This window comes from Schistocerca piceifrons, chromosome 9, assembly GCF_021461385.2.
Source record: "Schistocerca piceifrons isolate TAMUIC-IGC-003096 chromosome 9, iqSchPice1.1, whole genome shotgun sequence".
NCBI lineage: Eukaryota > Metazoa > Arthropoda > Insecta > Orthoptera > Acrididae > Schistocerca > Schistocerca piceifrons.
Genome location: NC_060146.1, coordinates 148,514,052 through 148,527,981, shown reverse-complemented (window position 1 = coordinate 148,527,981; position 13,930 = coordinate 148,514,052). Strand labels below are relative to the sequence as shown.

The window sequence follows — 13,930 nt, the reverse complement described above, 5'->3', positions numbered from 1 at the left end:
TGCTGGATGCGTATTGAGTGTAGGAACCTCACGGCACCAAGAAGGCAGCTGTAGTGCTGCTCACAGCCATGATAGACCAAAATGTCTATTACTCTCCGGATAGCACTCATAAAAGGCAACAGTTTTTCACCATTATCTTTATTGTTTATGAAAACCTCTGTCATGAACTGTGTAATTTCTTGAAACAATGACGTTATAACAGTAGTTGAGCAGTGAACATTAGAACACTATTAAGTTATAACTTTGCACACTGTGGGGAATAAGCAGTATGAAGCATTGACTTTTGACTTTAAAAAATGTTTAGGTTCAGTAGCACTTCAACACTCCATATAAAAAAATGTGTTGACAGTGGATTATATAGCATGACTGAGGACTCTGCAATGGGCACAAGGCAACACATCATCCTTGACTATTGAGATGTTCTCAGACTCATAAGCAACTGCTGGTGTTCCTCAGGTAAGCATGAGAGGGCTATTACCATACATGTTCTTTTTCTTCAGTGCCTGACCCACCATTGCATTGTCTGCTAGCTATAGGTCATGATCAACCGGTGATCAGACACTTTTTTTATTCCAATTCTGTGGCTGGTAGCCCCAAGGGGAATAAAGGGTGTGCACTTTCAGTCTGTGAACTGTATTAGTTTTTTCCACTTGTACAGATATTCATATATTTGTGTGCTGTGTATCAGAGACAAAGATTGTGAATAAGTCTGGCACTTACCATGAAAAGTAGGAAAAACCAACTGAAATCCACACTCAGACTGCCTGCTAAACCAAACAAACAGCTGATCTGGTGTACCAGTTGGGCCAGGGTTTGCCTCACCTTTGTAATATCATTGCCACAGTGGGCAACAAAAGTCTGTGCATTATGGTTCATGTTTGATGAAATGATTATAATTCTTTGTTTGGGTTACAGGCCATTTTTGTCATTGAGCAGAGAAGCATGTTTGTGCCACTATCATTGCTGCTTACTTCACCTTCAGGGTTCACAGTGAAAGAGCGAGAAGGCTATCGGTGTAGAGATAGGGACACTCTTGTGTTTGGACAGCGTAGATGTATTCATTACTCTGTCTGACCAACATTCACATCACTGCATTACTTTATGTATTTTAAATAGTTTCTGTTAGAAGTTACAGAATTTCCAGACTGGGATTGGCTGATGAAATTAATCTCAAAATGTCGGGTCTTACAGTTTAACAGCAAAATACTTGGCTGGGAATCAAGAGGTTGGAGTAACAAATTCCATTTAGATCACTGAATATTTCAGTTTTCCTGTAACTTAGCCTTTACTTCTGAATGATGTGGAATTCACCAGGAACAACACACTATTCAGAGTCCATGTAAAAACTGTAGGTCCCCTTTCTCCACTAGAATTACTGGGTAAGGTTAGTGGCATGCAAGTTACCGATGTGGTGTCAAATTGATCATCATCATCATCCTCAACAACAACAACTCAGTGTCTGTGTGAAGAAATATATTTGTAATTTGCTAAGAATGGAGGTGGCTATGAGGTGACCATGAGCTGGCTGTGACATCTTTGTCTCACAGGTTGATGTATTACACTGAACAAGTGGATCCAGACAAGTGGTGTTCATGTTACATAATCTTATGTTGGCAGATAACATTAGCCATAATCTTAGATTTTTGTAACTAACATAATGGCTGTGTGCAAGAGATTGTCATCCAAAATATGTTTTTCTAATACCGGTATCCAGACAGAGCTTGACAAAATATGAAGCTGAAGTAAACAGTAAAAGGATCTGTATTTAGAGAATTACAAATCTTTATATATCAAAAGATTAAAAAATATGGTAGTTTGTGACTGCATGATTAAATAATTTTATACTTTCAGTCATGCAGAAAATTGATATTTCAGTAGGATGTTATGAACTACTTTTTCTATAGAGGGGAGACTATATATAAAATCATTGTATAAAGTAGACTAACATACTGTTTTGTTGAGTAAAAGTAGCACATGATTAGATTAATCACAGCATACAGGGTGTGATCAAAAAGTAACGAGAATTTTTTTCTCGTAATGAGTCTTTATTTATTCATCAACATCAAATGTGTCCCATTTAAAGTAGTCCCCTCAGATATTATACACATGAGCCAGCATTTTTTCCAATCTAGGAAACACTTCTAGAACAGAGTTTTTGTTACTGTGTTCATTCCTTCAGCAATTCTGTTTTTATATCATCAATGATGGCAAAATGACGTCCTTCATGGCTCCATTCATCCCCAGGAATAGAAATAAGCTGCAGGGACCATGTCCCCAGTTTTGTTTTTTACCAAAAAATCATGAACATGCATTGAAGTGTGAGTGGAAGCATTGTCATTACCATAAGTGGTTTTGGCACAGTTCTGGTTGTTTTCTTCGGATTGCTTCACACAAACAATGCATAACTTCAATGTAGTATTCTTTATTGACTTTATGACCAGAAGGCAGGACCTCATGATACACTATCACACTGTAATCAAAGAAAACAGTGAGAAGAACCTTCACATGTGATGAAACTTCTTGAATAGTTTTTTGTTCTTGGTTCTTCACGCAGTTTCCATTGGGGTGATTGGGCCTTCATTTTGATATCAGATCCATGTACCTATGTTTTGTCACCTGTTCTCCCACAAGCTGCTTTCCAAATCCTAGAGCATTGTCGACTTCATTCAGCAACTCCTGAGTGATGTCTACATGATTTTGTTTCTGGTCAAAATTCAACAATTTCGGAACAAACTTTTCTGCTAAATATTTGATGCCCAAAACACTCAAAAATTGCTTGGAATGAGCCAAAGGATATTCCAACATCATCAGCAACCTCTCTGATGGTAATTTGCCAATTTTACAGAATCATTTTCTTTACTTCCTCCAGATTGTCATCAGTAATTGATGTGCTAGGGTGTACAAGGCAGTCTACATCTTCAATGTCTTCTCAGCCCTCTTTGAACCCAACAGCTACAGTAACATTTTGAATGTGGTGCTGCACTTATTCCATTTTTCAAGTAAAATTTAATGCAAGTTCTTTGATCCAGCTTATTCTAAAGTAAAAATTTGTCAACCACTCAAAAACTTATATAACCTTTTTGAGTGTCAACAATAAACTAAATATTAAAGCCAACTGAAAATGCAATTGCATGCCAGGAATACATGTACCAACAACATAAAAAATTTGAAAATCGGATGCATAAAGCCCACAAAATTAAAAAAAATCCCTATTATTTTTTGATCACACCTTGTGTATGGCAAAGTACAGTGCCAGTGGTCACAGGTCTAACACACTCACAGGTAAGTATCACAAGATTTGCTGCATATGTGAGTACAGACAAATGGAACATATTATTTCTGTAAGGCACATTTTGTTCTCCAAGACTGTGGAAACTGCTATCTCCTTCTTGTTAGAATTAAACTGGGTCATCATAAATTTTGTTCTCAAAATCCGTGTAACATTGAAATTTGTAGAAAAAGGAAGACAGTACTACTCACTAAATCCAAGCCAGTCAGAACTAAGTGCAGTATCATGTGCTATTAGCTGCCCATACTGCATTACCAGCAGAGTATTTGTTTCATCATCAAAATCACCAGTGGGCAGTAAGTGCTGTCTGAGAATTCTGGGATTTGGCAACTCTTTGCCTGTTACTGACTTCTTTGGTGCATTGATACCTGCCAAGGAGAGAGAAATATCATCATCATTCTAAAGGTTACATTAAAACACAGGGCTACAGAGAGCTCAGGAATGATTAATATACTTTACAGAACTGACTCAAAGTTGTTGCTTCTGCCAGTTAATGTAAAACTTGAATTTTATACATCACTGAAGGCTCTCCCTTGTTATACAATTTATGGAATGCACTGTGTGAATGAATGAATGTAAATGAGAATTCTGTTGCAACTGATTTTTATTGTTAATAATTAATACCATTAAGGAGTTAATGTACTATGGATTAAATGAATAAATGTAGAAATTCCAAGATCTTTGAAGAGGTATTTGTAACACATATGGTTATGTACTTTACAAAGCTCTCTTAGTGCTTGGTTTAGCTTGTGTTGGATGTTACACAAGCTGTTGGGTTGGTGCATAAGTTAGTAGCACTTTCCATAAGTTTAATAAATACAACAGGTACACATAACAGCAGAAGCATTAGTCATCAATAATATATTCTCCTTCACTATTTACAACAGTCTATCAATGCTGGTGTAAGTTTTTGATTCCATGCCTGTAGAAATCATGTGGGTTTGTGATAGAGAACTTATCGAGCCATGTTCAGAACGTATTTTCATCCAACAAAGAAGTTTCATGAAAGTTGTTCAATAAAGTGTGGAAAAGGTGAAAATCTGAGGGTACAACATCAGGTGAATAATGGAGGTGTGGAATGACTTATAAACAAAACTCCTGTATAGTGCATTTTTGCAGTCTAGCAGAATGCGGGTGAGCATTATCATGGAGTAGACTCACTTCTCGCAGTCTTCTTGGTTGTTGTTCTTGACCTGTGTCTGCAAAACGTCTCAATTGTTGACAGTAGATGTCTGCAGTATTGGTTACACCTCAGAGAAGAAATTTATAGTACACCATGCCTTGGCTGCTCGACCAGATGCATAACACTATTTTTGTGGACATGTGCAGGTCTTTCAGGGTGAACTGCCACTCTGTTTGGGCTCAGCCACTCCTTTCTTTTCCTTATCTTAATGTGAAGACACCATTTCTCTTCATATGTGTAGATGTGGGATAGGAATGGTCAGTGTTGTTCATGAGCAAATTCATTATGAGCAGGCAGAGATGCACATATGCCAACCCACTGATTTTTGTGATTTTTGCTTAGAGCATGTGGTACCCACACACCTGATTTTTGAACCTTCCTCATTGCATGCAAATATCACATTTGCCAGTTCTCAAGTACACTGATATGGATCATTGTGGATTAATGCATTTAAATGATCTTCATCAAACCCTAAAGGTCTTCGTGAATGTGGGGAGTCGATAATGTTGAAACATTTTTGTCACTGGTTTGATGCAGCCCAACACAAATTCCTCTCCTTTGCACAGCTCCCTCTAGTACAATGGAAGTTATTTCCTCTGTCTTTCTCTACTGTTTTTACACTCTACAACTCTCTTTAGTACCATGGAAGTTATTTTCTGATGTCTTAACTCATGTCTTACCATTCTGTCCCTTCTTCTTGTCAGTGTTTTGCATACATTCCTTTCCTTGCTGATTTTCCAGAGACTCTTCTCATTCCTTACCTCATCAGTCCATCTAATTTTCAACATTCTTCTTATTCCCATATTCAGTGCAAATGTTTCTTGCTGCCTTTGCTGCTGTCACCCGACTATTTAACTCAGACAGACGAATATGTTAGAAATGTTTTGATATCTCCACTTTTCTAGTGTCCACAGCTTTACTCTCTATCCCCAAATAACAAAATTTCAATATGTAAACTCAAATGGCAATCTTTAAGTACAAGTAAAACATGAAAATCGATAAATAAATCCATAGGAAAGGGAATACCAACATGCAAAAGAAATATGATATGAACTTATGCATCAACCTAATATATAGAAGCCTCAATTCAGCAGTGTTTGCTATTCATATGATTGCACCCGTTTGTAAAAAGAAGGCAACCAAATCAGTCTGCTAGGGCTATTTCCATTCAATTAGGGTGCACAGGATTATATTCTATGGCAGTGAGACTCATGCAAATAGTTTGTTTCTTTCATTCAGTTTATCGGAAGCATGAACGGATCCCATCCCAGACACTCCTAAGAGATTTTGTCAAACAGTCTGGAATCCTCACAAAGACAAATAAGTATATTCTCTCAGTTATCTTCTTCATTGTAAAAAAAAAATTAAATGTTATATAGACTGAAAAGTGTATATAATGAGTATGATGCATGTAATAACTAGGATTTACATAAAGAGATAAAAATCCTCAGCACTGTACCGGTTTCAGGCTCTGTCTCAGGCTGATACTGATCTTCGGCCTGACATGGCTGCTTGTCCTGTTCCAGAGGTTGCCCCTCAGTCTGCAAGATCCGGGCAGTGGCAGAGGGTGGGCTTACTGGTAGTTGGGAGCTCCAACGTCAGGCGCGTAATGGGGCCCCTTAGGGAAATGGCATCAAGAGAGGGGAAGAAAACCAATGTGCACTCCGTGTGCATACCGGGGGGAGTAATTCCAGATGTGGAAAGGGTCCTTCCAGATGCAATTAAGGGTACAGGGTGCACCCATCTGCAGGTGGTCGCTCATGTTGGCACCAATGATGTGTGTCGCTATGGATCGGAGGAAATCCTCTCTGGCTTCCGGTGGCTATCTGATTTGGTGAAGACTGCCAGTCTCGCTAGCGGGATGAAAGCAGAGCTCACCATCTGCAGCATCGTTGACAGGACTGACTGCGGACCTTTGGTACAGAGCCGAGTGGAGGGTCTGAATCAGAGGCTGAGACGGTTCTGCGACCGTGTGGGCTGCAGATTCCTCGACTTGCGCCATAGGGTGGTGGGGTTTCGGGTTCCGCTGGATAGGTCAGGAGTCCACTACACGCAACAAGCGGCTACATGGGTAGCAGGGGTTGTGTGGCATGGGCTGGGCGGTTTTTTAGGTTAGATGGCCTTGGGCAAGTACAGAAAGGGCAACAGCCTCAACGGGTGCGGGGCAAAGTCAGGACATGCGGGGACCAAGCAGCAATCGGTATTGTAATTGTCAACTGTCGAAGCTGCGTTGGTAAAGTACCAGAACTTCAAGCGCTGATAGAAAGCACCGAAGCTGAAATCGTTATAGGCACAGAGAGCTGGCTTAAGCCAGAGATAAATTCTGCCGAAATTTTTACAAAGGTACAGACGGTGTTTAAAAAGGATAGATTGCATGCAACCGGTGGTGGAGTGTTCGTCGCTGTTAGTAGTAGTTTATACTGTAGTGAAGTAGAAGTGGATAGTTCCTGTGAATTATTATGGGTGGAGGTTACACTCAACAACCGAACTAGGTTAATAATTGGCTCCTTTTACCGACCTCCCGACTCAGCAGCATTAGTGGCAGAACAACTGAGAGAAAAGTTGGAATACATTTCACATAAATTTTCTCAGCATGTTATAGTCTTAGGTGGAGATTTCAATTTACCAGATATAGACTGGGACACTCAGATGTTTAGGACGGGTGGTAGGGACAGAGCATCGAGTGACATTATACTGGGTGCACTATGCGAAAATTACCTCGAGCAATTAAACAGAGAACCGACTCGGGGAGATAACATCTTGGACCTACTGATAACAAACAGACCCGAACTTTTCGACTCTGTATGTACAGAACAGGGAATCAGTGATCATAAGGCCGTTGCAGCATCCCTGAATATGGAAGTTAATAGGAATATAAAAAAAGGGAGGAAGGTTTATCTGTTTAGCAAGAGTAATAGAAGGCAGATTTCAGACTACCTAACAGATCAAAACGAAAATTTCTGTTCCGACACTGACAATGTTGAGTGTTTATGGAAAAAGTTCAAGGCAATCGTAAAATGCGTTTTAGACAGGTACGTGCCGAGTAAAACTGTGAGGGACGGGAAAAACCCACCATGGTACAACAACAAAGTTAGGAAACTACTGCGAAAGCAAAGAGAGCTCCACTCCAAGTTTAAATGCAGCCAAAACCTCTCAGACAAACAGAAGCTAAACGATGTCAAAGTTAGCGTAAGGAGGGCTATGCGTGAAGCATTCAGTGGATTCGAAAGTAAAATTCTATGTACCGACTTGACAGAAAATCCTAGGAAGTTCTGGTCTTACGTTAAATCAGTAAGTGGCTTGAAACAGCATATCCAGACACTACGGGATGATGATGGCATTGAAACAGAGGATGACACGCATAAAGCTGAAATACTAAACACCTTTTTCCAAAGCTGTTTCACAGAGGAAGACCGCACTGCAGTTCCTTCTCTAGATCCTCGCACAAAGGAAAAAATGGCTGACATTGAAATAAGTGTCCAAGGAATAGAAAAGCAACTGGAATCACTCAATAGAGGAAAGTCCACTGGACCTGACGGGATACCAATTCGATTCTACACAGAGTACGCGAAAGAACTTGCCCCCCTTCTAACAGCCGTGTACCGCAAGTCTCTAGAGGAACGGAGGGTTCCAAATGATTGGAAAAGAGCACAGATAGTCCCAGTCTTCAAGAAGGGTCTTCGAGCAGATGCGCAAAACTATAGACCTATATCTCTGACGTCGATCTGTTGTAGAATTTTAGAACATATTTTTTGCTCGAGTATCATGTCGTTTTTGGAAACCCAGAACCTACTATGTAGGAATCAACATGGATTCCGGAAACAGCGATCGTGTGAGACCCAACTCGCTTTATTTGTTCATGAGACCCAGAAAATATTAGATACAGGCTCCCAGATAGATGCTATTTTTCTTGACTTCTGGAAGGCGTTCGATACAATTCTGCACTGTCGCCTGATAAACAAAGTAAGAGCCTATGGAATATCAGACCAGCTGTGTGGCTGGATTGAAGAGTTTTTAGCAAACAGAACACAGCATGTTGTTATCAATGGAGAGACGTCTACAGACGTTAAAGTAACCTCTGGCGTGCCACAGGGGAGTGTTATGGGACCATTGCTTTTCACAATATATATAAATGACCTAGTAGATAGTGTTGGAAGTTCCATGCGGCTTTTCGCGGATGATGCTGTAGTATACAGAGAAGTTGCAGCATTAGAAAATTGTAGCGAAATGCAGGAAGATCTGCAACGGATAGGCACTTGGTGCAGGGAGTGGCAACTGACCCTTAACATGGACAAATGTAATGTATTGTGAATACATAGAAAGAAGGATCCTTTATTGTATGATTATATGATAGCGGAACAAACACTGGTAGCAGTTACTTCTGTAAAATATCTGGGAGTATGCGTGCGGAACGATTTGAAGTGGAATGATCATATAAAATTAATTGTTGGTAAGGTGGGTACCAGGTTGAGATTCATTGGGAGAGTGCTTAGAAAATGTAGTCGATCAACAAAGGAGGTGGCTTACAAAACACTCGTTCGACCTATACTTGAGTATTGCTCATCAGTGTGGGATCCGTACCAGATCGGTCTGACGGAGGAGATAGAGAAGATCCAAAGAAGAGCGGCGCGTTTCGTCACAGGGTTATTTGGTAACCGTGATAGTGTTACGGAGATGTTTAATAAACTCAAATGGCAGACTCTGCAAGAGAGGCGCTCTGCATCGCGGTGTAGCTTGCTCGCCAGGTTTCGAGAGGTTGCGTTTCTGGATGAGGTATCGAATATATTGCTTCCCCCTACTTATACCTCCCGAGGAGATCACGAATGTAAAATTAGAGAGATTAGAGCGCGCACGGAGGCTTTCAGACAGTCGTTCTTCCCGCGAACCATACGCGACTGGAACAGGAAAGGGAGGTAATGACAGTGGCACGTAAAGTGCCCTTCGCCACACACCGTTGGGTGGCTTGCGGAGTATAAATGTAGATGTAGATGTAGAATTACTCAAACATAAAGGTATAAATAACTCGCGTCAAATCTGTTGGTGGTCACCAACTCTGCAGTGATTTTTTTTATCTTCTTCTGTAGTGATCCATCTGAGGACAAGTCGATAGCAGATCTCCACTGTCACGTCTTTCCCATTTGCTCTTAACTGCTCAGTAGGTCTATCATCCCATATATTTCTTAATTTTCCATGTGTATCTTAGTTGTGATCTTTGTTTAGGTCTCTTTCTGTGAACATGCTGTTCAGCAGGTGTTTCCAGAGTCTCTCAGGTCTCATTAAATGGCCAATAAATGGCACTCTTTTTTTCACAACTAACTTCCGCAAGCTTCTCTTCTCTCCCACTTCTTTAATTAAGAACTTCTTCACTTGCAATCATGTCACTCCACTTTACTTTGAACATTTGTCTGTAGCACTTGACCTCAGAAGAACTTAATTTATTCCCTCCCTCAGTTGCCAGAGTCCAGGATTCACAACCACTAATGTGCCACACATTTTAGCATCATAGGAGGTGTGTGAGAAAAATAATAAGACTGACAACACTGCAAGCAATCTGGCAATGCTGTGTTGTTCTACTTGTGTAGGCCACTGTGTTCATCACTCCCAGATACTCAGTCCAAGTTTCAGCTCTGTACAGTCATCATGTGACTGTTGAGAGTGCCATTACTGAAGTTGTGTTTTTGATATGTGTTATGAAAATGGAATTCAGAGCAATGTTATGCCATCAAGTTTTGTGTTAAACTTGGGGAATCCAGGAGAGTGACCTTTGCAAAGTTGAAACAGGCCTATGGGGAACATTCCTTATCAAGAGCACAAGTTCTTCCCTGCCATAAATCATTTTTCGGAGGCCGAGAATATGTTGAAGATGATGAACCTAACTCGGGGACACCTTCAACTTAAAAAACTGACAAAAATGTTGAATTCATGTGTGCTCTTGTTAGATCAGACCAATGTTTAACACTAATGATGATGGGTGATCTGTTAAACTTAAACCCTTTCACTGTACATCAAATTCTGCGCATGCGAAAGGTTTTTGCCAAAAAACCTCACAACTGAGCAAAAGGACAACAGACGTGTGCATTGAGAGATAGCCAGTGACTCCAAATGGTTCAGTCATCTGATCATAGATGTTGAATGCTGAGTTGATCTGCTTTTCTGACAGTAGAGTTTCAATCATAAAGAATTTGTTCTTCCAGGTCAAACTGTCAACAAAGTGTTTTACAAATATTTCCTTGAAAGGTCCAAGAAAATGGTGAATCAAGTGAGACTGGATATTGCAGGTATGTGGATGCTGCATCATGACAACACACCATTTCACATGGCCACTTCCATCACAGAATTTTTGCTTTCAAAAGACATTCTTGTTGTTTCACAACTCCCCCCCACCCCCTACCAACCTGTGTTCACCTGATGTCTGGTGACCTTTTACTTTTCATAAAATAGAAAGATGTCTCAGAAGGATTCATTTTGAAACTCTGGAAAACATTCAAAAGAAAGCGAATGACATATTAAAGGCCCTACCTATTTAAAACTTTCAGTGCTGCTACTGAGACTGGGAATGCTCTGGTGTACAGGAGCCAAAGGGTGATAATATTGTTGTGTGAAAAAGATTAAAATATAATAAAATCAGTCTCATTAATTTTCTCACACACCTCATATAATACTTTATAAGTTCTGAGGTTCCACTAATCACATCCATACTTAAACTTAAAATCTGTGAATTCAGTTAACTTGATAAATGAGAATTTGTTTGATATTATGGTGAAATGCATGTAGTAAATGACATGCTGTCACTACAGTACCCTACACCATTTGTCAATAAACTGTAATAACACAGCAGCTGTACCATTATGTAAAAGTTTGTCATTGTTATTAACATTATACCTTATTATTAGTATTGCATTATTCCCAACTATTGCTCTAAAAATCTGGCTGTAAAGTCATATCTGCATTTAATAATTTATAATGTAGCCATAACATGTGAAACGTTCTACATCTGCACTAACCACTTACAATCAATTATTCAAAATGACAGTAACAAGCGCATTATTTATTTTGCCGCCAACCAGTTTCAACCCACAGTGGGGTCATCTTCAGGGCAATTTACACCATTTGGTTGCACAGGCTGGGTGATGACTGCAGCGAGCAACCAAATGGTGTAAATTGCCCTGAAGATGACCCCATCGCAGGTTGAAAACGGTTGGCAGCAAAATAAATAATGCGATTGTGACTGTCATTTTAAATAATTGATTATAAGTAAATTAATCACTGTTTATCTCCGTACAACTATGTTATCTAAAAAAAACACTTACAGCATGGATTCACAAAACATGAAATTAAAAAATAATGATAGTTACTTAGTAACAGGCCATACATAATTACTTTCTGAGTTTTGTTTACCTCTGTCAAGGTGTACAAGAGTACTTTGTGAAGTTCACAGAATCACCACCAGATGTCACCACTAGTGCAAGAAGGTTCCCACATAATAATAGATCATTATATATGAGCAAACACATGCCACATCAGTGCTCTGGGTGGAGATCTGTGATTCAGATGTCTCTGTGTTGTTGTTCCCATGTAGTGGTTTGTAAAGATTTGAGCAGTGATTAAGTACATTGTAGACATGTATGACAGCAGAGGAAAGTCACACCCATTTTCAGGACACACTGAAGGAGTCTGCCACTATATATTCAACTGTTGATTAGTGGACATATGTGTATAAATTTTGTCAGGACAGCTTAGAGATGATCTGCACAGTGGTCGGCCAAGATGTGCAGCTACCCCAGATATTATTGCACAAGTGCATAAAATGGTCATTGACAACTGCCAACCGAAATTGTGAGAAATTACTGTAGCTGTAAGGCTGTCACCTGAATGGACATATAACGTTTTAACAGTGCAGTTGATATGAGAAAATCATCTGCTAAATGGATACCACAACCCTTAATGCAGCATCAGAAACACATCAAAATGGAAATGTTGGAACAGTGTTTGACCTGTTTTCAGAGCAACCAACAATATTTTTTGTGTCAGTTTCTGACTAGAGATGAAAATTGGGTCCACTAGTACACCCCACAGACAAAACAACAGCCAAAGTAGTGGGAACATTTTGATTCACCTCCAGCAAAGGCAATATGCTTGGCCAGAAAGATCATGGTGTCAATTTTCTGGGATGCAAAAGGGATTCTGCTGATAGCTTGTCTTCCCACTGGTCAGACAATTGCAGGATAATACAGGGTGATTCAAAAAGAATACCACAACTTTAGGAATTTAAAACTCTGCAACGACAAAAGGCAGAGCTAAGCACTATCTGTCGGCGAATTAAGGGAGCTATAAAGTTTCATTTAGTTGTACATTTGTTCGCTTGAGGCGCTGTTGACTAGGCATCAGCGTCAGTTGATGCTAAGATGGCGACCACTCAACAGAAAGCTTTTTGTGTTATTGAGTACGGCAGAAGTGAATCGACAACAGTTGTTCAGCGTGCATTTCGAACGAAGTATGGTGTTAAACCTCCTGATAGGTAGTGTATTAAATGTTGGTATAAACAGTTTACAGAGAATGGGTGTTTGTGCAAAGGGAAAAGTTCTGGACAGCCTCCAAGAAGCCCTGATCTTACCCCCTGCGATTTTTTCTTATGGGGATATGTTAAGGACATGGTGTTTCGGCCACCATTGATGATTTGAAACGAGAAATAACAGCAGCTATCCAAACTGTTACGCCTGATATGCTACAGAGAGTGTGGAACGAGTTGAAGTATTGGGTTGATATTGCTTGTGTGTCTGGAGGGGGCCATATTGAACATCTCTGAACTTGTTTTTGAGTGAAAAAAAACCTTTTCAAATACTCTTTGTGTTATGTCCTAGCCAGTAATGCCACCTGAGCCCGCTGCCAAAAGGTTGGCAGCATCACAGTCCGGACGCCATCCGCATAAGCAGCGCCAGCGAGAGAGGAAATCGCCGCAAGTCTGCGCGCGCCACCGCTGGCTTCTGGCTTCTTAAGCGCTGGAGTCGCGAGCGCTACCACAGTTCTGCATTCGCCGCTCAGTTGTATACTCACCTCCGAATTGTGTACTTGGTAGTCAGTTGTGTGTTCATCGCAGCAGAGTTGTTGTTTGTCGTCAGCCGACGCTGACCTAGCCACTCCGACTCGAACTAGACAGATTTCTGTAGACACCGAGTTCACTACTGTGTTACTGTATCTTCATTAATAAAAGATAAGTACCGACTTTTATTTAATCTGAGTGTTTGGGCTTTCATCTTTCTGTTCACTGTTCCAGCGGACCGGTCGGCCCGCTATTAAAAGTGTGGCGGTGACTTCGTAAGTCATTTCCACAGCCAAGTGTTTGTCGCTACGAACACCGCCACAAAACTTTGTAATGATGTATAACAGAAGGTTATATTATGTTTCTTTCATTAAATACACATTTTTAAAGTTGTGGTATTCTTTTTGAATCACCCTGT

The 13,930-nt window shown here is 40.2% G+C and overlaps 1 protein-coding gene across 1 annotated transcript in view; it reads right to left on the bottom strand.

Annotated features, from left to right (window-relative positions):
• LOC124717048 (peroxidase-like) overlaps nucleotides 1-13,930 on the bottom strand; it is a 117,137-nt gene that overhangs the window by 49,192 nt on the left and 54,015 nt on the right. The window contains exon 5 of the mRNA XM_047243722.1: nucleotides 3,481-3,657. Within this exon, the coding sequence (XP_047099678.1) occupies nucleotides 3,481-3,657 (177 nt within the window). The remainder of the gene's footprint in view (nucleotides 1-3,480; nucleotides 3,658-13,930) is intronic.